The sequence below is a fragment of the Engystomops pustulosus genome, chromosome 9 (assembly GCF_040894005.1).
Source record: "Engystomops pustulosus chromosome 9, aEngPut4.maternal, whole genome shotgun sequence".
Classification (NCBI taxonomy): Eukaryota; Metazoa; Chordata; class Amphibia; order Anura; family Leptodactylidae; genus Engystomops; species Engystomops pustulosus.
Genome location: NC_092419.1, coordinates 99,599,803 through 99,622,059, shown reverse-complemented (window position 1 = coordinate 99,622,059; position 22,257 = coordinate 99,599,803). Strand labels below are relative to the sequence as shown.

Here is a 22,257-nt window from a genome sequence, read left to right as displayed (position 1 = left end):
TGGCAGCCAATCAGAGAACAGGGAGCGCATGACGTAACATAACTGAAGAGCATAAAGGAGGTGGTCACATGACTGCGGGTCACATGACAAGGCCATCATCATGTCAGGACCTAATGGAGACCCGCAGGTGCCTCTGGGAGAAGCGTCCGGGGAGGAAGGTGAGGAGATGGCGCGGGATAGGAACCCTTTATAATACACCGGGGAGGAGAGAGATGGGGCCGAGGTGTCATGGCGGCAATATACATGTCCCCCAGCTGTGACCCCAGAGGGCGGGGAGCTTATAGGTCGTAGTGGAGAGGGGCTGCAATGTCCTCCTGTACATGTCCATATTGCAGAACTACAACGCCCAGCATGCCCGGACTTCTTATATTTCAAGACTACAACCCCCAGCAGTCCCCAGACAGCCGCCCTGTACCGGGACTACGACCCCCAGCGCGCTTGACATCTTACAATTCAAGACAACATCCAGCAAAACACTGACAGTCACCCTGTACCGAGACTACAACTCCTAGCATGCCCGGACATCTTCAAGACTACAACCCCCAGCACGTCCCCGACAGTTGAGCTTTACCGGGACTACAACCCCCACTATGCCTGACATCTTACAAGACTACAACCCCCAGCGGGCCCCAGCACAGCCACCCTGTATAGAGACTACAACCCCCACCACAGCCGACCTGTATATAAACTACAACCCCCAGCATGCCCGAAAGCCGCCCTGTATTGCCACTACAACCCCCAGCACGACCTGACAATGGCCCTGTTGCATAACTACAACTCCCACCATGCCCTGTGAGCTGCCCTGTACCAAAACTACAACTCCCAGCATGCCTTGTACCAAGAATACAACTCCCAGCTTGCCCAACAGCTGCTCTGTATCAGCACTACTACCAGCATGCCCCCAAAAAATGGCCCTGTTGCACAACTACAACTCCCAGCATGTTCGTGGTTGTTTTGCCATGCTGGTAGTTACTGTAGCGGTGCTGGTCGGGTCACCTGGTTGCAGTATTTCTTGCTCGGTCAGTGCTGTTTACCTATAGACACGGCTCTGGTCACGTGGTGGATGTGGGCAGAATGGTCCGGTTCTGTGCTGGCTCGGAGCGGGGCGAGACTGGATATGGAAGGCTCTGATGTCTGCAGGCAGCAAGGATCTGACCTGACAAATCCTAATGAATGACCCCAGTGACCTCTGTATCCGTTGTTCCTGGAGGCTCCTTTGTAATATGTGTCCATACGTTTTCAGATTACGCAGCCTTGGACTTTATGTTGGACCAGATCAATTTCTGCCTGGATCACCTAGAGGAGAAGAACGACCACCTGCACGCTCAGCTCCAGGACCTTCTGGAATCCAACAGGCAGGCCCGGCGCGACTTCCAGGAGCAGCTCAGCCAGAGCGGGACGGGTAACGGGTCACAACCACAGGAGGGGCTATAAGCTCTATTCAAAGCCAGCAAGCAGTGCAATGTACCTAGATACCCTCTTGTCTGGATGGAGACCAATGACCAAGCAAGAATCTTCCTGTGTAGTCTGCCTGGACCTCTCCATTCCTCCTCCAAGCAGTCTGTAGTGCCCATCTTCTACCACAGATGGTGTCTTTCTGAATATTTTTCATTAATATTGTTAAATTATTATGTAAAAACCTGTGTAGAAGGGATGTAGTATCTACATTTTTATGTTAGATTCAATATTGTGAAATTTTTATCTTTGTTACCTATGAATGGAGTTCCTTAATATCTTAAAAAATTTTCCAGGACAAACAGTTTGATTATTGGGGGGAGGGGGAATTGAGAGCCATGACTTACACTGTCTGTACCCCCACATAGCATGATCAGAAAACCGTGGCTAATTATTCCAGAACAGCACCACCTTTGTACAAAGGTTGTGTCTGGTACTACAACAGTGACCTGCAATACCACATAGAACCTGTGGGGATGTTTATTAGATTAAAACAAACATTGAGGGGGAAAAAAATCAAACAAGACGAAGTAGTAGAAGTTAACATCACACTTTTAATTGTTTTAAAATCTAAGAAGTAACATAATAGTAATAAATCAGATGACGGAGGGACATCTATCTCTGTGTCCTTAGTGACTGCTCTGATGACTCTACTCTAGAATACAATTACATAGTCATGAGGAAAGGTCCACGGCCTCGGAGGAGATCGTGGAGGACAATGACACGTGACCAGGTGCAATAAACCTCTGGCTGTAGCAATGTATGGCCCGGCTATGCCAATATGTCATATTCTCTAGGACCAATGGGTTTCATCACAGTCCAAGATGTTCCTATACACAAACCATTGCCTTCTCCTGACCAACAGTAGGAGTGATCCAATAAGTGCAACATTTCCAACCAATCTTGTATTGTTCAATGAAGACATAATCTGAATATTACCTATTCTAAATCGCAGACCTATGTGTTTCCATGGTTGCAGACTACAAAGCAGCTCTGGGTGTAGTCAGATCATGTAGTCATGTGTGCACGACTGCAGTTCATCTCCCATTCATTGAAATGGTGCAGACCGTCTACTACACAACATACATATCACAGGGGGGCTGGAATAAAAGGACAATCCAGCCTCTGACTGACCCATGAGATCATCGAGGCCTGTGCACCATGTGTTCATATTGTAGGAAGACGAGGATGTCGGAGGAAATACCATTGCTCAGATTAACCACTTTGTTGCTGCGAATCTAAGAAGTTAAACGGTCCTTGTAGAAACCATCTGTTGCCATGGCATTACATGGTTCTGCATTGGATATGTGTACAGGTTTTCACTTAGATGACTCTTTAAGAAGATGTGGTTATGACAAAAAGCATAATGATGCCCGGACCATCAGTCACGATCCTACATTACAGCCTCCATACCTATATTAAGCCAATACCTTACTGTGGGGTCCGACCTTTAGGTGTCTGATAATGAGAGGGCACAGCATTGGCTCCGCCACACCTAACCATGCAGGGAACTGCAGACCCCCACAGTAAATGGTCCACCAAGGTTACTTACTGACCCTACGCCTTACCTGGATATGCCCCAACATTCCCCTATTTATTCAATTGCTAAAACTGGTCATCAGTAAACAATGTCACTAAACTAAATGTATTGCTGCAATGACTGACCCGTGTCCTACCCGGGGGGCGCACACACTATACTTCATCCAAGCAGAACCTATATTGTAGACAATCCTGCGCTGCTCTGTACACACTAATGGGCTCACACAGTGAAAGGAGCAGTAACTGCATGCAACACGTGTCAGCACCAGTCTGGTCTTTAACTGGGAGAAATGGGAACGTCCTCTGGAGCAAATACACATCATATTATATTTGTTTTGTTTACCAAAGCGCAGTGGAAAAGAACAATACAGTGCATTCTATCTTATATAAAAAGGTAAGGTTTGGGTTAAGCTGTCCTACCCCAGAGCTGGATCCCCCCCACCCCCCAGTCCTAACCAGAAGCAAATGCCCATGACAACTATGCACAAGTTTCTGGATTATCTGAATTTGTGGAGCGAGGGCTGCCTGCAGGTGGATGAGGTTTCATCGCTACTGGACTTTTGTTCTTCTTCAGCCTCGTCTTCCTTTTCGGTGAGCAGTAGGTCTTGATCCAGTAAGAAGCTTGAATCTTCCTCGCTTGTACCGATGACTGTATCAAAGACAGCGAGAGAATCTTCCACATCTCCGCGCTTGTTATCCACAGAGGTCTCTCTTTTCGCTCCGTGTACGTTTACAGGATTTGTCGATTTAACTCCCCCGTCTGAGTCTCCGTCTTGCTGATCAGACACCTTTCCGCTTTCATCCCCCTGGACAGACATATAGGACTGGGAGGACATGCGGCTTTTCTTCTCTGCTTTGGCTCTCTAGAAACAGAATTGATGTTTGGATTAGGAACCTTTAAACAGGAGAAGCTGGAGTCCAAGACCAACCTGAGGGATTGACCTGGAATATTGTCACCCGCTGCTGTGGCATTACTGAAGATATCAACAGGGCCTGGTGTTGTAGATACCAACGAGCATCCCCGACACCCCCAACCCTCACCACAGATCTGGTTCTGGTGAGCAATGTGGTCTCTCCACCAAGCACAGCGCCCCGCACTGTACAGTGTCCATGATTGCAGATCAGCCTCATTACACTGAATGGGAATGAGCTGCAAACATGTAACATCCCTGGCATAAGATACAGAAGCAGTGCTTAAAGGAGTAGCTGATTAGTGGAGGTGCCTAGTGACAGATCCCACAATAACTAATATTGAAGATCTTTCTGAAGTGTATGTCATCAATATCTTAATCCTTTAACACCCTATTTAACAGAAATGGATAGCCCTGCAAATACCTGACACAGTCCCTATTAAATGCAGAGTCAAAGGACAGGTTTGAGTGATGGGGTAAGACACCGGGTCTCTCACCCTGTGTTCAATCAATGGGTATGCATTGGGCATAACCAGTGTCTTATGTCTCCTACTACATTTTCTAATATAGCTAATCTCAGAGAACAATGCTTACACTTTCCTAGGTCTTGTCATAGCAGCAGGGAAGCTCGGCATAAAGGAACTCTCAAGGTACCTCATCTAGACGGCTTCTCTGACATCACTAATGTGAAGGTATATAATGCTCCAATGCAGATTCTGCAGCTGTACATTGTTTTCCATCAAACACACAGACACATAATAACTCACAGAGGTCTTTCCAGAGCAGTCATACAGAGTTTACAGATCTTACAACTGATCCTATGGGCCATGCAGGAAATATTTTAGCTCTGAGTGACTGGATCTGCACAAAAGCTATTAACTTAGGAAGGTGAGAGGGAAATAAGCCAGAGGAAAGATGATCAGAAAAGTCATGTGATGGCATACGACACACAGTGATCTAGAACAACAGCTAGTGACACTTGATAGGGTGTTCATGAGACAGCAGAAACAAGAGAGTGGGTGTATCAAACAAAACAGGAGCCGGGCCATGCAACAGGAGAAGGGTCTAACCTGGACGTTCTGAAAATGCACCAGGGACTTGCAGTGTGTGAGCCGAGCAGCAGAGTCACTAGGATAGAATTTGTGACACAGCCTGCAGAGAGAACCCGCGACGGGGACCATATAATCCAGGCCTGTGAAACGGGAGGGCAAATCACAGAATGGATATCAAAAGGGGAAACACAAAATAAAGAACAGAGCAGAGAGCATGATAAGGGGATGACAGGATGGATGGATGTTACACACACAACAGATAATGCACAGGACTAAGAGCTGACCCCTACAGCCAAAAAGGTAGAGGAGCAGGAAACCAAAGCATAGACACTAGGAGATCGGAGTAAGGAAGGAAGCCATGTTGGTAATATCACGCTTCCCTGGATATAGATCGCTCTGACCCGCCATACCGTGGTACATGGCTGTACTTACCATAAGCAGTATCTGGATTGTACTCCTCTACTTCCTGATCAGTAATATTGTCCTCTACTTTAGCCTGCAAAAAGAACAGCACTGTGTGTATCAATGATATATGATATACAAGCCATTGTGCCTCAAACGCCCCTCTCCATTCAACACAGGAGTGTATGTATGTACTATAATTAAGGCTCTTCTAATAGGTAGCAGATTTACACTCCTGTATATTACAATGCTAACCATTTTAGTATAAGTGGTATAACTAATGTATCTGTAGGAGTTATACCTCTTAATCTCAAAGGCGAACCACAAGTACCCAGTATTATTACAGGACAAATATTAAGGACCAGCATTCTTGAATTTTGTGAGTAGTAAATGCTAGTGTTTGCTCTATATACATTGTCTTGCTGTCCAAGGTATTACTGTGCCCTGCACTGGGTGAATGGGCAGAGAACTCATGAAGTGAAATCAATGCACTTAGCATATAGAGGGCATCAGCAAACAGCCAGAAGCTAATTTATATAGATTTCTATAGCCATGGCTTCAAACTAGTGCCTTTCCTGCTGTTGAAGAACTACAACTCCCAGTATGCCTTGACAGCTACAAAAACTCAAAGGTGTATGTATAATATATTATATATAAGATGTTAATATAATAAGTTACCAGGAAACATTCTGCGTCATCAGAAATGTCATCAGCACTGATACCCTCCTCTTCATCATCTTCGTCATCATCATCCTCCTCCTCCTCAAAACAACCCACGGCATCCACTGTGATCAGCTCCTCGGACTCCTCCGGACTCCATGTTTCCTTCTCACGAAGCTTGACCTTTATAAGGTTATAAGAGCCAGTGATACATATGTTGTTGGAAACATATATAACAGTCATGAGTGACAAGTATGAAGTGTATCCTTCAGCGTAAATTTGACCATTATTCAGCATAAGCATGGGATCAGCCTCCTTAAAATGTGTAGGTCAAGATGTCATATGCTCAAAAGGAAAGATATCTGCCATAATACTTGTCATCCATTACCAATGCTGTGTACTAGAAGTGGCAGCACTTCATATGCAACACCCTTTGCATTTATTTCCTTTGCCCCTGTTACCTCCTGAGACTTCTGCTTGTGCTCGGGAGACTTCATGTGTTCCACAAACTTGCGGGGAGTCTTGAAGTGGCGACTGCAAACGGTGCAAAAAGGTCTCAAGGAGCGTTTAGCCATCTGAAAGATGAGAACGACACTTTAATATTGATCTCTGTACAAGGTTCATTATGGGACGCTGGATGCAAATAACATGGCCCACTTGGGCAACATCATGGCTGAATGCCGGATACCTTGTGTTCCTGAGTCCGGCGATGTTTGATAAGATCACAGCTAAAGTGAACCTGGCAGACATTGCACCACCTCATCTGCTTCTTCTTACTGGAAAAGAAAATGTAGCATTTACAATGTTTGCACTTTGGGACTATGTGAACAAATAGGACAGAAGTCGCCTTGATATAAAGTAGTATTACATATGCTATAAGCGGCTAAAAGATGTAGACCTCAGAAATCTTACTCATCCACTGCTTACCCATCTCTGCTCCCCATCTCTTTTGCAGTTGGAAGAAGAGTGACCAGGCAGGCATTACTGAGATGCTGGATCTCCTGGATCTTCTGCTGATGTTGAGCAGTCACTAGATGAGACTGGAAGTTCTGAAAAACGTATTGGAAATTCAGAACGTTACCAATCCGTAAACTACAAGGGTTACATTATCAGTTGTGTTACACTATCTGCATCCTGCTGTACCTGTAGGCTGTGGTAGCTGGTTTTGCAGATATAACAGCAGAACCTGGAGCTGCTGGATGTACGACCCTTTTCGGCACCTGCCGGCTGCAGAGCTGTGGTGCGACTCTCACTGCGAACCTGGATGGTGACTTTCAATGCACTGCCACCGCTAACACCCTGAGCCAGGAAGAATCAGACATTACCATAGAGGGACATGAAAGGAACACAAGTAATACCTCTAGTATTCTGCTCTGTACCAACCTCTGCAGACTGCGATTCCACACTGCGCTCCTCAGCAACATCACCTGCATCTGATGTCCCTGTAATAAAGAGGTCATCTAAGACAATTGTCTTTTTGTCTGCTATCATCACAGATTTGTGATCTGGTGCCAGCATTCAGTAGGGACTATATGAACACCCATAAAGGTATGGGAACTTTCCACTCTACCACCAGCTAAAAACAACTACAAACCCTCTAATAGTCTGTATTTGGTGGAATGGATATTGCCATTGGATATTTGGGTGACTAAACCTGATTTCAAGCTACCCACTTGTCCTTTTGTGTTTTCAAAGAAGGTAAGCAGATACCAAAATTAAAATCACAAGCACACTGAGCAAAGTATGCCTGTATATTGGGGGTAATCACTTCAGATAGCCACTGCTTAAGTCTATGGTTTGTATAAGAGGGACAGTTATCAAGACACCTTCTTACCACAGGGGCAAGAAATGTTAAACACGGAAGCCCAAAGGTGCCCCAATGTAAATGTTCATCTGTCCCAAAGACATATATAAGACGTGGCAGCACAATGGGGATGCTACAAGCGCTTTACTTACCTTGTGCGGTGAAGCTGCCCTCATCTGTACCGGTCCCGGAGCTGTTATAGAGAACAGACACACATTGATGAAATATCATATCACAGATGGAAACAAAACCATTCATTGTCCAAAAGTGGAATCCTGTACAAATGAGAGCTTTTCATTGTACTGCAACATCGGCTCCTGCATCCTACAACAATCCTATAATTTCACTTTGTGCATCCCATACAGCTCTTCATGACTCTAAAACTTTTGGGTCACATGTCTATAACTGTACACATGTCCAACCTGCTATAATTCAGGCATAGTTACTTGCAAAGCTCAGGTTTCTTCATACTTTACTGTAAAATTCAGTGCAATTGGGGAACAATGATGTAGGTTGTATTATATACTTTCAGCTAGCATCAGTTTATTCATACAGGACCTATATGTACTCTACAGAGGACCTATATGTACTCTACAGAGGACCTATATGTACTCTACAGAGGACCTATATGTACTCTACAGAGGACCTATATGTACTCTACAGAGGACCTATATGTACTCTACAGAGGACCTATATGTACTCTACAGAGGACCTATATGTACTCTACAGAGGACCTATATGTACTCTACAGAGGACCTATATGTACTCTACAGAGGACCTATATGTACTCTACAGAGGACCTATATGTACTCTACAGAGGACCTATATGTACTCTACAGAGGACCTATATGTACTCTACAGAGGACCTATATGTCTTCAAAGGGGGTCCGACTTCCACAATACAACTGATGAACACTCAGACAATGTGGATGAGTCTATGAGACAGCAGAGTTGTAAGCTTGTTATGAAAGCGAGATTAGTTGCTGTCACATTTGGAGAACATATAATATACATACAAGTGGATTAGACACGGGAGGGGGTGAAGAGTTAAGCCGGTGATGCATAGTAGATGACCATCAGCAGATCCTACACATCTATTGAAGCGTAGTGTCTACGATTCACTTAAAATGTTAGCAATCCTCTCTGCAGGTTGTGTGTGGTATTGCAGCTCAGCCATGATCACTGAGATTATATACCAGTCATTACTTCTGTGTAAAGGCCTTTAACAAGTCCCTTTGGTAGCAACGCCAGAGGAATCAGGCAACCGCTTATCTTCCCCAGGGCATTGCACATGCACACTCTGGTATCATGGACAATGCTTATGGAGACAGACGCCCATAGCCTTGGGTCAAAGGTGATCTAAAGTGCATGAGCGGCTATAATGAGCATGGAAGAGAACAGACATGCATCCATGTATCACAGTCTATAGGCGGCACACATAGAAGCAAGGGACAGTGATGGTGAGGAGGGGATGTTAGTGCAGCTCGGTCACAGCTTCTTGAGTGTTACCTCCTTGCTCTCTTGGCTGAAGGTTCAAGGGGGTCTGTAATGCTGCATTCAGTTAGGTTTTCGGTGTCTGCAATGACAAGTTTATGAAAGCAGACAAGGCACAAGAGCCGAAGGGAGAAAATTAGAGACAGTGGGAAAGGAAATAATGTACACAGTCATGGCTTCTCAGCTTAAAGGACCAGTAACAACCCAACTCCAAAGCAGAACCTCTGTAAAGCATGGGAACGGTTCTAGGTATATGACTAAATAAAGGTTATTGCAATGTACATGATGATGTTTAATAATCTGGAGAACCATAAAAAAGTGATTTCACCAAGATATGATCAGTGGTTGTTTGACCTCTGAGACCCTAAAGTGAAGGTAATATGGCTCTGGGTTAGTTCTTTAGCCCCTTTCTAAATCTATCAGCGATGCTCCCATCCAACAAAGCAGCCAGACCCATTCAAGTGAAGGGGTTGTCCCCACTTTAGAAGTTATCCCCTATACACAGTATATGTGATAACAAGTTGATCGGGTTTGACTGCTGGGACCTGCACTGTCCCATTCAACTGTGCATAAGTGATATTGAATGGAGCTGCAGGATGCATGTTTCCCCTGCCATTAGTGAGAATGGGACACCCATTCTCATGATCAGTGGGGTCAGCTTGTTATTCCTTATACTGCGGATAGGGGATAAAGTAAAAATGTTGGGCAACACTGTAAATGGGAAGAAGGTGAACCGAAATGGCTCTATAACTCTTCACTCTCATTATAAGAGGTCCCAGAGATCAGACCTAGTAATTCGTTATGACTTTTTAGGATGAGGATATCCTGGAATGAAACGAGTAAGGTCAGTCTATAAAATATGCACCGGCGGGACCCAAATCCTAGCCCTATATGTTGCGAGGTGTCCGTGCCTCTCTATTGTATTCATGTTCTGTATATAGCGACTCCTAGCATCACATATAACTAGGATGCCAGGAATCCAGCAGTGTTCACATAGTATATTCTGTATTTTATCACATGTAGTCACTATTACATGAAGTGTGAATAATTACATTCTTGATACTTCCCGCATTCTTTACCTAGGTTTTGTTTTTGGTTGTTACTTCCCCTTTAAGTTAAGACATTTGAAAATCAAAATTATGTTGAGGGACTGAAATGAGTTAATACAACTTGCTCCGCATGCATCATATAGTATGTTTGCCATTTCATGTGATATAAATAACACAGAGACTTAGTAGTTACATGGTCTTAGAGATACTGATGATCAGGATCCTAGAGGTCATCCTGCCCTGTGATCGGTGAGGGCTTACTAGTGCTCTGCATTTTTAGGTTCAGCCTAAATAACTATGGAAGACCCAAAATGAAAACCTCGGACACATCTCACATCTGCCATGGGGCATCTTTTTTGTGCTCCGTGAGCAGAACGACAATCACTTAAGCCCCATGTTTATAAGAAACCCATGGAACCCAAAAAATACAATTGACTATAATGGGGTCTATTGGGCTTTGCTTTCGGTCATATTTTTGCCCAAATCTGCAACAAAGGGTCCAAAAAGAGTCTACGATACAAATAAGAACTTAGTCTAAGTTTAACAAGGGTTCACTTGTTACCCTCGAGATCTAGAACCTGCTGCCTTATCCGTAAGGTATTGAATGACAGGTCAGTCTCTTGCTCGCCTGTGTGTGAGTGTGCACTTACCTTCTGAGTTTAGACTTTCATCCGCTTCGGAAGCAGCTGGGGGAAGCTCTGAATTTCCTTTCTCAGAGTTTGAGTTGCTTGTGTATTTAGTTTGCAAAGATGAACCCGCTTCACCATCCTTCTTGGCATCGGCGCTCTTATAGTGATCCTACAAGCAAAAATGGACGCGACTTAAAATGAATAATAGATGTTGAGAGTTAAGAAATAGGGGGCTCCAAGCAATGAGGAACTTGCAGCATATCATATAATATACACAATAAGGGCTGCCTGCATTCACCACTAGGCAGAGATTACTGCATACGTTACGATCAAGTTCAATGTGTAAATGTATACAGTAAGCGCCCCCTAGTGGTGACACAAGGCTGGGGATCTGTAGCAGTGAAAATAATTCCAGCTCCAACAATAGAAATATTAAATTATATGTACCATAGACCTGAGTATCACATAATAGTAAGAGCATATAAAACTATTCTTACCTTGTGGTACATACGGGGCTGCTGAAAAGGAATAGGTGGGAAAGCCATGCCTGGAGCCTTCACCGTTACCCCCATTGGAGGAATCCCCAGGATGGAGTGTCTTGCAGCTGCAGTGAAGAATGGAGGCATAGGTGGCGCCACCATGCTCAGCCCGCGGAGGTTCCCTACAACATAATTAATATTTGTACCAATAATTTTCTAAATGCCCTTTCCCAAACCATGTCCAGACACGGGCATCACTCAATCCTGAACTTAATGACATGTGACTACTGTAAAGCGTATCCCAAAATGCTGTAAACTGCATCTCAACAAAGATGGCCCTACCTATGATAACATGCAGAAAATATCATTTAAAGTAAAGTGGTAAAAAAAACCAAAAATCTAGATGATAGATTCTCTAATAAGGTTTCGAATTTTGTGCTAAAATGAGGTGACTGTGATGAATCTGAACTTACTGATCATATAGGGGAACATACTGATCATACACTCACCCTGCATCTGCTGCATCAGTAACGCGCGCTGTATCATGGGATGGGTATTGAGGAGCCTGGCAGGAGTGGCTGCCCGAAGGTTTAGCATCTGCTGCGGCTGCTGGTGCTGCACCGGGTTTGGCATTGGCCTATATAGAGACAGTATTAGTAAGCGGAGAAGTGTTACAGGACAGACACATGACAGGGTGCAGGATGTTCTTACCTGGGTGGTGCATGCTGGGCAGGGAGCGGGTGCTGTGCGGCCTGGGGGTGGTGTGACGGCTGCTGCACCTGATGCTGCTGCAGGAGATGCTGGAGCTGGATGAGCTGGTGGAACTGCTGCTGCTGGTTGTTAAACATCTTAGCGATCAGAATCTGGAACAAGAAAGAGCTAGTAGGATACATGAGAATGAGGCACTGTGGTGCCAGGCGTGTTCCATGGTGCCATGGCACTGGCACATACCCTTGTCTTACTATTATACATGTTGTGTCCAGTGTCATCACATCCACTTTATATGATTTGGGTATGTGCCTCCCATGGGTGTAAAATGTATGCACCCCACACCACACCCTGTCTCTACTGTATGTGCCCACACAACCTACATAACATGTGCCACCCTTAATATATAACTCATATGTAACATCTGTCACCCCTATGCCCATCTCATGCTACATATATGTGCCGCCTCTCCCCCTCCCGTCATGTATGTGCCGCCTCTCCCCCTCCCGTCATGTATGTGCCGCCTCTCCCCCTCCCGTCATGTATGTGCCGCCTCTCCCCCTCCCGTCATGTATGTGCCGCCTCTCCCCCTCCCGTCATGTATGTGCCGCCTCACCCCCTCCCGTCATGTATGTGCCGCCTCTCCCCCTCCCGTCATGTATGTGCCGCCTCTCCCCCTCCCGTCATGTATGTGCCGCCTCTCCCCCTCCCGTCATGTATGTGCCGCCTCTCCCCCTCCCGTCATGTATGTGCCGCCTCTCCCCCTCCCGTCATGTATGTGCCGCCTCTCCCCCTCCCGTCATGTATGTGCCGCCTCTCCCCCTCCCGTCATGTATGTGCCGCCTCTCCCCCTCCCGTCATGTATGTGCCGCCTCTCCCCCTCCCGTCATGTATGTGCCGCCTCTCCCCCTCCCGTCATGTATGTGCCGCCTCACCCCCTCCCGTCATGTATGTGCCGCCTCTCCCCCTCCCGTCATGTATGTGCCGCCTCACCCCCTCCCGTCATGTATGTGCCGCCTCTCCCCCTCCCGTCATGTATGTGCCGCCTCTCCCCCTCCCGTCATGTATGTGCCGCCTCTCCCCCTCCCGTCATGTATGTGCCGCCTCTCCCCCTCCCGTCATGTATGTGCCGCCTCTCCCCCTCCCGTCATGTATGTGCCGCCTCTCCCCCTCCCGTCATGTATGTGCCGCCTCTCCCCCTCCCGTCATGTATGTGCCGCCTCTCCCCCTCCCGTCATGTATGTGCCGCCTCTCCCCCTCCCGTCATGTATGTGCCGCCTCTCCCCCTCCCGTCATGTATGTGCCGCCTCACCCCCTCCCGTCATGTATGTGCCGCCTCTCCCCCTCCCGTCATGTATGTGCCACCTCTCCCCCTCCTGCTATGTATGTGCCACCTCTCCCCCTCCTGCTATGTATGTGCCACCTCTCCCCCTCCTGCTATGTATGTGCCACCTCTCCCCCTCCTGCTATGTATGTGCCTCCTCTCCCCCTCCCGTCATGTATGTGCCACCTCTCCCCCTCCCGCTATGTATGTGCCGCCTCTCCCCCTCCCGCTATGTATGTGCCACCTCAACCCCTCCCGTCATGTATGTGCCGCCTCTCCCCCTCCCGTCATGTATGTGCCACCTCAACCCCTCCCGTCATGTATGTGCCACCTCTCCCCCTCCCGTCATGTATGTGCCACCTCACCCCCTCCATGTATGTGCCACCTCTCCCCCTCCTGCTATGTATGTGCCACCTCTCCCCCTCCCGTCATGTATGTGCCACCTCAACCCCTCCCGTCATGTATGTGCCACCTCTCCCCCTCCCGTCATGTATGTGCCGCCTCTCCCCCTCCCGTCATGTATGTGCCGCCTCACCCCCTCCCGTCATGTATGTGCCGCCTCTCCCCCTCCCGTCATGTATGTGCCGCCTCTCCCCCTCCCGTCATGTATGTGCCGCCTCTCCCCCTCCCGTCATGTATGTGCCACCTCTCCCCCTCCCGTCATGTATGTGCCGCCTCTCCCCCTCCCGTCATGTATGTGCCGCCTCTCCCCCTCCCGTCATGTATGTGCCACCTCACCCCCTCCCGTCATGTATGTGCCGCCTCTCCCCCTCCCGTCATGTATGTGCCGCCTCACCCCCTCCCGTCATGTATGTGCCACCTCACCCCCTCCCGTCATGTATGTGCCGCCTCTCCCCCTCCCGTCATGTATGTGCCGCCTCTCCCCCTCCCGTCATGTATGTGCCACCTCACCCCCTCCCGTCATGTATGTGCCACCTCTCCCCCTCCCGTCATGTATGTGCCACCTCTCCCCCTCCATGTATGTGCCACCTCTCCCCCTCCTGTCATGTATGTGCCACCTCACCCCCTCCCGTCATGTATGTGCCTCCTCTCCCCCTCCATGTATGTGCCACCTCTCCCCCTCCATGTATGTGCCACCTCTCCCCCTCCTGTCATGTATGTGCCACCTCTCCCCCTCCTGTCATGTATGTGCCACCTCTCCCCCTCCATGTATATGCCCCTCACCCCCTCCGTGCATGTGCCCGTCCTGTACACTGTATGGCGGCTGTAGAACCGTGCGCCCCCATTCATCCCCCGCCATGTATGACCCGGATACACCCGGCCGCCGCCCCCTCCGTCTTACCGGCTCCGGCTGAGCGTTATACCCGGTAGAGAACAGCTGAGCCGCCCCCGCTATCCCCGCCAGGCCTCCTCCTCTCCTGCACCACAACACAGACAATGGGGAGAAGCCGGCGCCGGAGCGGAGAGCGCCACCTGCTGCCCGGAGGTCGTATTGGCGGTCGGCGCTGTATGAGACAGTGCAGACCTGTCACCTGCGCTGCCTGCGGCTCTGCCCCTGCCCCAAGTGTATCCAGCTATATATAGTACGAGCAGAGAATCTCTAGTATGGATGTACTGGGTCTTGTGTACAAGTTATCTAGGAGGTTTATGTCACAGTCTATGAGGATGAGGGGGTGACACAAGAGCTTACAGTCTATGAGGATGAGGGGGTGACACAAGATCTTACAGTCTATGAGGATGAGGGGGTGACACAAGAGCTTACAGTCTATGAGGATGAGGGGTGACACAAGAGCTTACAGTCTATGAGGATGAGGGGGTGACACAGGAGCTTACAGTCTATGAGGATGAGGGGTGACACAAGAGCTTACAGTCTATGAGGATGAGGGGGTGACACAAGAGCTTACAGTCTATGAGGATGAGGGGGGTGACACAAGAGCTTACAGTCTATGAGGAGGAGGGGGTGACACAAGAGCTTACAGTCTATGAGGATGAGGGGGTGACACAAGAGCTTACAGTCTATGAGGATGAGGGGGTGACACAAGATCTTACAGTCTATGAGGATGAGGGGGTGACACAAGATCTTACAGTCTATGAGGATGAGGGGGTGACACAAGAGCTTACAGTCTATGAGGATGAGGGGTGACACAAGAGCTTACAGTCTATGAGGATGAGGGGGTGACACAGGAGCTTACAGTCTATGAGGATGAGGGGTGACACAAGAGCTTACAGTCTATGAGGATGAGGGGGTGACACAAGAGCTTACAGTCTATGAGGATGAGGGGGTGACACAAGAGCTTACAGTCTATGAGGAGGAGGGGGTGACACAAGAGCTTACAGTCTATGAGGATGAGGGGGTGACACAAGAGCTTACAGTCTATGAGGATGAGGGGGTGACACAAGATCTTACAGTCTATGAGGATGAGGGGGTGACACAAGATCTTACAGTCTATGAGGATGAGGGGGTGACACAAGATCTTACAGTCTATGAGGATGAGGGGGTGACACAGGAGCTTACAGTCTATGAGGATGAGGGGGTGACACAGGAGCTTACAGTCTATGAGGATGAGGGGGTGACACAGGAGCTTACAGTCTATGAGGATGAGGGGGTGACACAAGAGCTTACAGTCTATGAGGATGAGGGGGTGACACAAGAGCTTACAGTCTATGAGGATGAGGGGGTGACACAAGAGCTTACAGTCTATGAGGATGAGGGGGTGACACAAGATCTTACAGTCTATGAGGATGAGGGGATGACACAAGAGCTTACAGTCTATGAGGATGAGGTATAAGAGCTTGTATATTGGTCCAGCTGTTCTATATAAAGAAATAAAATAGTTTATTAAATAAATTATCTGGTGCTTGAACCAGCCATAAGCCGCCATCTTATATACAAAGTCCAAGGTAATTGTGACTGGAGAAAAGCCGGGAGCCTGGTATCTGGTCCTTGCCAGATAACAGATGGGGGGAGTATCCAGAATTGGTTAAAGAAAACCTAACAATCACAAAAAGTGAAGAAAAAAAAATACAGATACTCACCTGTCCTCTTCTTCATCTTGGTGCTTGTCTTCTCTAATCTTGAATCTTTTTGAATCACTAGACAAAAGTCCTGTGTGACGTCACCTCCCTCTCCAACATTAATTCTAAAAATGTTTTTAAGGTGCAAGAACGAGCAACAGATTGAACATACGCGTCAGGAGAGGTCGGAGCCTTTTTAGAACTTGAGCCCTAGCGCGGGCATCCACCAGTGTGATGCAGTAAGATACTTCTGTGCCTGTCTGTCAGTATTATCTGTAGAGCCTAACAGGTGTACCAACATGGCCGATTTAGGAGCCTTCATTAGCCCACAGTTGGCACCATAAGACAATGGGGGTGGGGGCATGTGCAATTATACACTGTATATACAGGGCGATGGGTGGTACAAGGCATACACCATTGTTACCCCAAATTATATTTGCACAATCACTTAAAGGGAACCTGTCACCAGGAGACCCATTTTTAGCGCTCCCCCAGTCCCCACAGAGCATAGTACATACACTGCCAAAGTGTTTTTGTATAAAAAAATAGGTTTTACAGAAAAAAAGATATGTTATATTGTACCTTTCATTAGCATCTGCTGTGTGACTAGGCAGTTGTCCACTGGGAAGGGCTGGAAAGGAGCAGTTTCCCCCCATCCTTGGGAAACTGCTCCTCCATGTGTCCTTTTCAAATATATGAATAACTCCCCACACTCGGGATTGGCTGTAGAGGAGCAGGGGGCGTCGCTAAGCACAGTGATGGGTGTTTTCATATATTTGAAAAGGTCACATAGAGGAGCTGTTTCCCAAGGGTGGGGGGGGGGGCTGCTCCTTTCCAGCCCCTCCCAGGGGACGAGTGCCTAGTCACACAGCAGATGCTAATGAAAGGTACAATATAACATATCTTTTTTTCTGTTAAACCTATTTTTAATACAAAAACACTTTGGCAGTGTATGTACTATGCTCTGTGGGGACTGGGGGAGTGCTACAGTGTATGAGGGACTTCCATTCCGAAAATGCTGGACAAAATTAAATTGCAGCTTGCGAATAGGATTTGTAAGAGTTCTGTGTCCGTCAATGGGAATGAATACAAAGGAGCCTAATAACATATGTTGTGTCCGTTCTGACAGATATCATGTGTCTTCAGCGCTGTGACTGCAGATACGTGGTCAGCACTGGTATGAGATGAGCACAAAGCTCCTTGGCCCAGGATCCGCCATCTGCTGCGGCCGGGATGACCAGATGGCACATAAAGCTTTTACTCATAGCTCAGGATAACAAGCATTTTCTTTACATCGCCCATCACATTCATACACCTAGTACCCCACCTCATATATGTCACTAAGGAGGGGTATTCTCATCCAGGGACTTCCCCTTTAATACATTACTATAGTGTAGTACTGTGGGTGCACCCACTCTTTAAAACAAAAACTTCCTTGTTGCCCATAGCAATTCATTTGCCTCTCAATTTCTGAGGTTACAAAATGAAAGCTTTATGGCGATTAGTTGATTATTTTTATATCATATATATTCATATATCTCGTCTCTCTACTGATCCCAAAGACATGTATTTTCTTATCCATAATACTATTATAAATATATTGTGATGTCGTCTTCTTATGCCAGCAAGTTTGAAATATCAGATCCCTCTGTATATATGTGGCACCTATAGGGAGGAGACGAGACAACCCCTTGTATGAGAGACCCCTTTAAGATTGTAATAGTGCATCCTAAATATTCGACATCCTTGATTGTGCATCTTGTATAGGTCATCATTATTATAATCGTGGAAAACCCCTTGAAGAGCCTTGAACCATAACAGAAGGAAGAAACACCTATGTCTAGGCAGGTGTCTCCTCCTTCTGTTACTGTTCTAAGCTCTTCAAAGGGGTTTCCACGACTATAATAATGATATAAGATCACTGGGGACCCTCATCAGACACCCATTACTAATGAGCTAGTCTCCGATGAGCACCATTTTTGCTTTAAGGCCCATGACCTCACGTTCATACATCATTATTGATCATTATCGATCATTCATGTGGAAAAAACTGAGCTGTAATACCAAGGAGGACCACTATACAATATAATGTGCTGTTATATAATGTGCTGTTATATAGCAGTATACAGTGTGGGGACCACTAAGGGGGGTGTTATACAGTATGAGGCAGTATACAATGTGGAGTCCATTAAGGGATGTGCTCAGATTTCGGGCAGGGTAAGAGGCACGACTCAGGGCTTAGGCTGTGATCTCTGCAACTTTTATCCTTATTTTTCTAAAATAGTAAAGCTGGTGGACCTAGTGTCAGACCCCCACTCAAACCTGTTTTTGTGAGTACTGAGTACTCACCTTCTGGTGTTCCCCGCAGCTCCTCTTCTCCACTTTTACATCTTCAGCAGTAGTGTGGGCATGTGGGGCTGTATATAATTAACTATGAAGGGGCTGTTGGGATGATAAACAAGGGAAAAATTTAGGGAACAGGAGACTCATTTAGTTGCTGTATTCTTATTGCCGTCACATGTGTTCACTGCAAAGGGGCCCACTGAGGCTCTGTTGCCCTGGGGCCTACTGAAATCTGGAGCCAGCCCTGTACGCAGGCAGAGCGCACAGACTTGACTTTGTAATAATGGGCTTCAGTGTGCTGGATACCTATATACTGGGGGGAGTATGCTGGATACCTATATACTGGGGGGAGTATGCTGGATACCTATATACTAGGGCAGGCAATGTGCTGGCTCCCTATACACTAGTGGGATGCAGTGTGCTGCATACCTGTATACTTGGGGGAGCAGTGTTCTGCATACCTATATACCGGTGGGGTGCAGTGTGCAGGATACCTATATAAAGGGGTGGTAGGAAATGTGCTGCATACCTACACACTAGCAGAGGTAGTATGCTGGATACCTATTTTCTGGGGGGGGGGGGGGGGTTGTGTGCTGTACACCTATATACTGGGGGGACAGTGTGCTGGATACCTGTATACTGGGGAAGCAGTTTGTTGGATACCTATATACTGGGGCTGTTGTCTGGATACAAATATATTGGAGGGGTAGTGAGCTGAATGCCTATGTATGGGGGGGGGGGGGTGTTCTGCATGTATATACACTATGGGGCAGTGTTATAGCTACCTATATACTGGGGGAAGTGTGCTGGCTACATATATACTTGGGGGTGGGATGCAGTGTGCAGGCTACCTACGTACTGGGGGTGTATTGTGCTGGCTACCTATGTACTGGGGGGGGGGGTGCTGGCTACTATATACAGGGGGCAGTTTATGCTAAAAATTGGGGCTTACTGTATATATTTTAATGACCTTGAGACGGTCGATCGCTCTGTACAACAAATTACAAACTGTCTTTAGACCTATATAGACCTATACAATGGGATCAGTCTGCTGGGGGCAGTGTGATGGATACATATACTGTATACTGAGAGGGGGCAGTGTGCTGTATACCAATATACTGGGGGGTGCAGCGTGCTAGATACTGGATAGGGCTCACTGTATATATTTTATTGACCCTGGGGGGGGGGGGGGGGGGTTGATCGCCCTGTACAACAATTTACCTACAAACTGCCTTTCCCCCAGTTACCTATACTAAGAATAGGACATCAATATTTCAGCCCCCGAAGATCAGGCTGAACACTGACCACCTATAGGGGGCACTAGAGACAGTCTTCTTTCTTTCCATAGAGGAGCCAATTTGCATACAAGCAAATAAAAAAAATTCAATTGACAGGAAACTCATTGTTATTTAGAAAGGAGAAGTAGCTTATATGCTCTAATGATGTGTCAGACATGAAGTGAGTAGTGTCCATGTAGTGCTCCTCATGAATTATAATCATGTATAATACTACTATTATAGGAATCACCCCAATTTTGCATATGGAACATACAAAATATATAGAGGGACATTTTTTATATGGATTTCACCTGTTTCCCTTGTGTATATAATAGGCTCTACATTCCTGGTGTAATTGCATATTTATGGAGAAATTACAATAGTAGAATATAAATCCAATTTCACAGTCCTGCTGCTACTAACAACCTACACACTGTATGATTACACATACCCAAAACTGGCTGTAGAGGGTACAGAGCACAGCAGTGTGAGGACCAGGGGTGGATTAAGACCACCATGGGCCCTGGGCTGTGTGAATATTATATCCCCTGCAAGTCTGGAATCACTTCCTACGCATGGTACTAGATTCAAGCTTCTTGGGGAATGGAGGATTTGTCCCTTCTGCCTGCTGGGGACAATCTACTGTTCAAGGACCTTTGAGATGACCTTCAGATATCCTCAAAATTGCTTTTGTGTAAATGTGTATGCAACATCCCCCACCGGGCCTAGCCTTTTTCTCGTGGCCTGGAGTCAGCCGGGGCCCGCAGTACCTGAGTGGCTGGCGGTTGCGGCCTAGGCACGCTAGTGTCACGGTGCTTGGTATGGGGAACCGGAGGGCTGTCCTACAGCCTGGCAGGTCTCCAGTAGGGTGGTGTTGGCAAGAAATGATGAGGGAGAGGCTGCTATAGCGGTTCTCCCTGGGGCAACCCTTTTGTGTCTAGAGTATGAGTCTCTGTGTGGTGGACAGGGTGCCCGTGATGATGGCAGCTGTAGTAGCAGGGACCAGACGGAGGCAGAGGTTGAACAAAACCAACTTACAGTTCTTTATTGGAACCGACAGGAACCGCAGCAACGTGCCTTTAACAGAGTAGTGGAGTGCTGAGATGCAGTTGGAGGGAGCCACAGGAGGTAGAGCGCCAGCCTGGATGCAGAGGGCAGGCTGGGAGGTAGCTGTGTCCTAATAGGATGCTTCAGCTTGTCCTGGAGTGCTTCAGGTATCACCCTTAAAGGTAGGATGATACCCCTTTCCTCTCTCTCTAACTCTTAGCTATTAGCTCCACTCTTCAGGCAGGGGCTAGGCTCTTCCTGCTCTGGTCTGGTATGCTAGCTGTCTAGAGTTTAGACTGGAGTTACTCCAGTCTGCTTCTGCAGACCCCTAAGTCTGGTTAGAACTGGTCTCTTCTCCCTCCAGGGAGAGACTGCTCTCTTCTGGAAGGTTCCTGACAGGGTCTTGTAACTCCCCTGGTCAGGTGGTGGCTACTCCTCCAATTACATCTACGGATGGTTTGGGGCGCAGAGGTAGATAAGGTTCTGGGAAGTGCAGGCTACATGATATGTAGGGACAAACCGCCCATGGTCCTGGAGACAGGCACCGGGGTTGGTGTCGGACTAAGACAAGGACATGTAAATGCGAAGTATGACAGTTGATCGCTAACGCCATTAAACCAAACTGTACAGTAGGAAAGGTGTGGTGTCATGTACTGTAATCCACTCCTTGCACCAAGGCCTGTATATTTGTTATATAAACACTTCTTCCCTAGCGACAAATATATAGTGTGTGTATATGCATTACATTGGCATATGTGACACAATGAGACATTATACAAATGTATAAGTACCTGCCGACTAACATTCTTACCCTTGTATGAGCGGCATCCAGGTGCTATCTCTGTAACACCCCCGGTCCCCTAAGGACCCGCAGTTTACGGACTACCCCCACTTACAAACTTCGGTTTGAGGCATAAGATAGCGGTCAGGGTTTTACATATAGACAGTCCGACACAGCCACACTACAATCTGAAAAGCCTATAAAAGGTTAGTGCAAACTACTGGCATAAATTGACAGTGTGCAAACATTTTGTAAACTCACATTGGCTTAAGAGCCCAATGGGTACACATCTTAAACGTTACAAACGTTACAGAGGTAGGCTACTCA

General features: G+C 47.2%; 2 protein-coding genes across 2 annotated transcripts; one reads left to right on the top strand and one right to left on the bottom strand.

Moving 5' to 3' along the window:
• Window positions 1–18: 18 nt before the first annotated feature.
• Window positions 19–2,553, top strand: BBLN (bublin coiled coil protein). Its single transcript, XM_072124588.1, has 2 exons — window positions 19–158; window positions 1,244–2,553. The coding sequence occupies exons 1-2, from the start codon at window positions 101–103 to the stop codon at window positions 1,432–1,434; spliced, it is 249 nt and encodes an 82-aa protein (XP_071980689.1). The 5' UTR covers window positions 19–100; the 3' UTR covers window positions 1,435–2,553.
• Window positions 1,990–14,991, bottom strand: CIZ1 (CDKN1A interacting zinc finger protein 1). Its single transcript, XM_072124586.1, has 16 exons — window positions 14,810–14,991; window positions 12,186–12,337; window positions 11,984–12,111; window positions 11,493–11,656; window positions 11,017–11,164; window positions 9,333–9,399; window positions 7,976–8,016; window positions 7,403–7,461; window positions 7,163–7,318; window positions 6,947–7,068; window positions 6,708–6,795; window positions 6,481–6,594; window positions 6,038–6,202; window positions 5,390–5,453; window positions 4,976–5,097; window positions 1,990–3,857 (listed from the first exon to the last, which is right to left on the bottom strand). Exons 2-16 carry the CDS (start codon window positions 12,320–12,322, stop codon window positions 3,492–3,494), a joined length of 1,941 nt encoding a protein of 646 aa, XP_071980687.1. The 5' UTR covers window positions 12,323–12,337; window positions 14,810–14,991; the 3' UTR covers window positions 1,990–3,491.
• Between the last annotated feature and the right edge of the window lie 7,266 nt (window positions 14,992–22,257).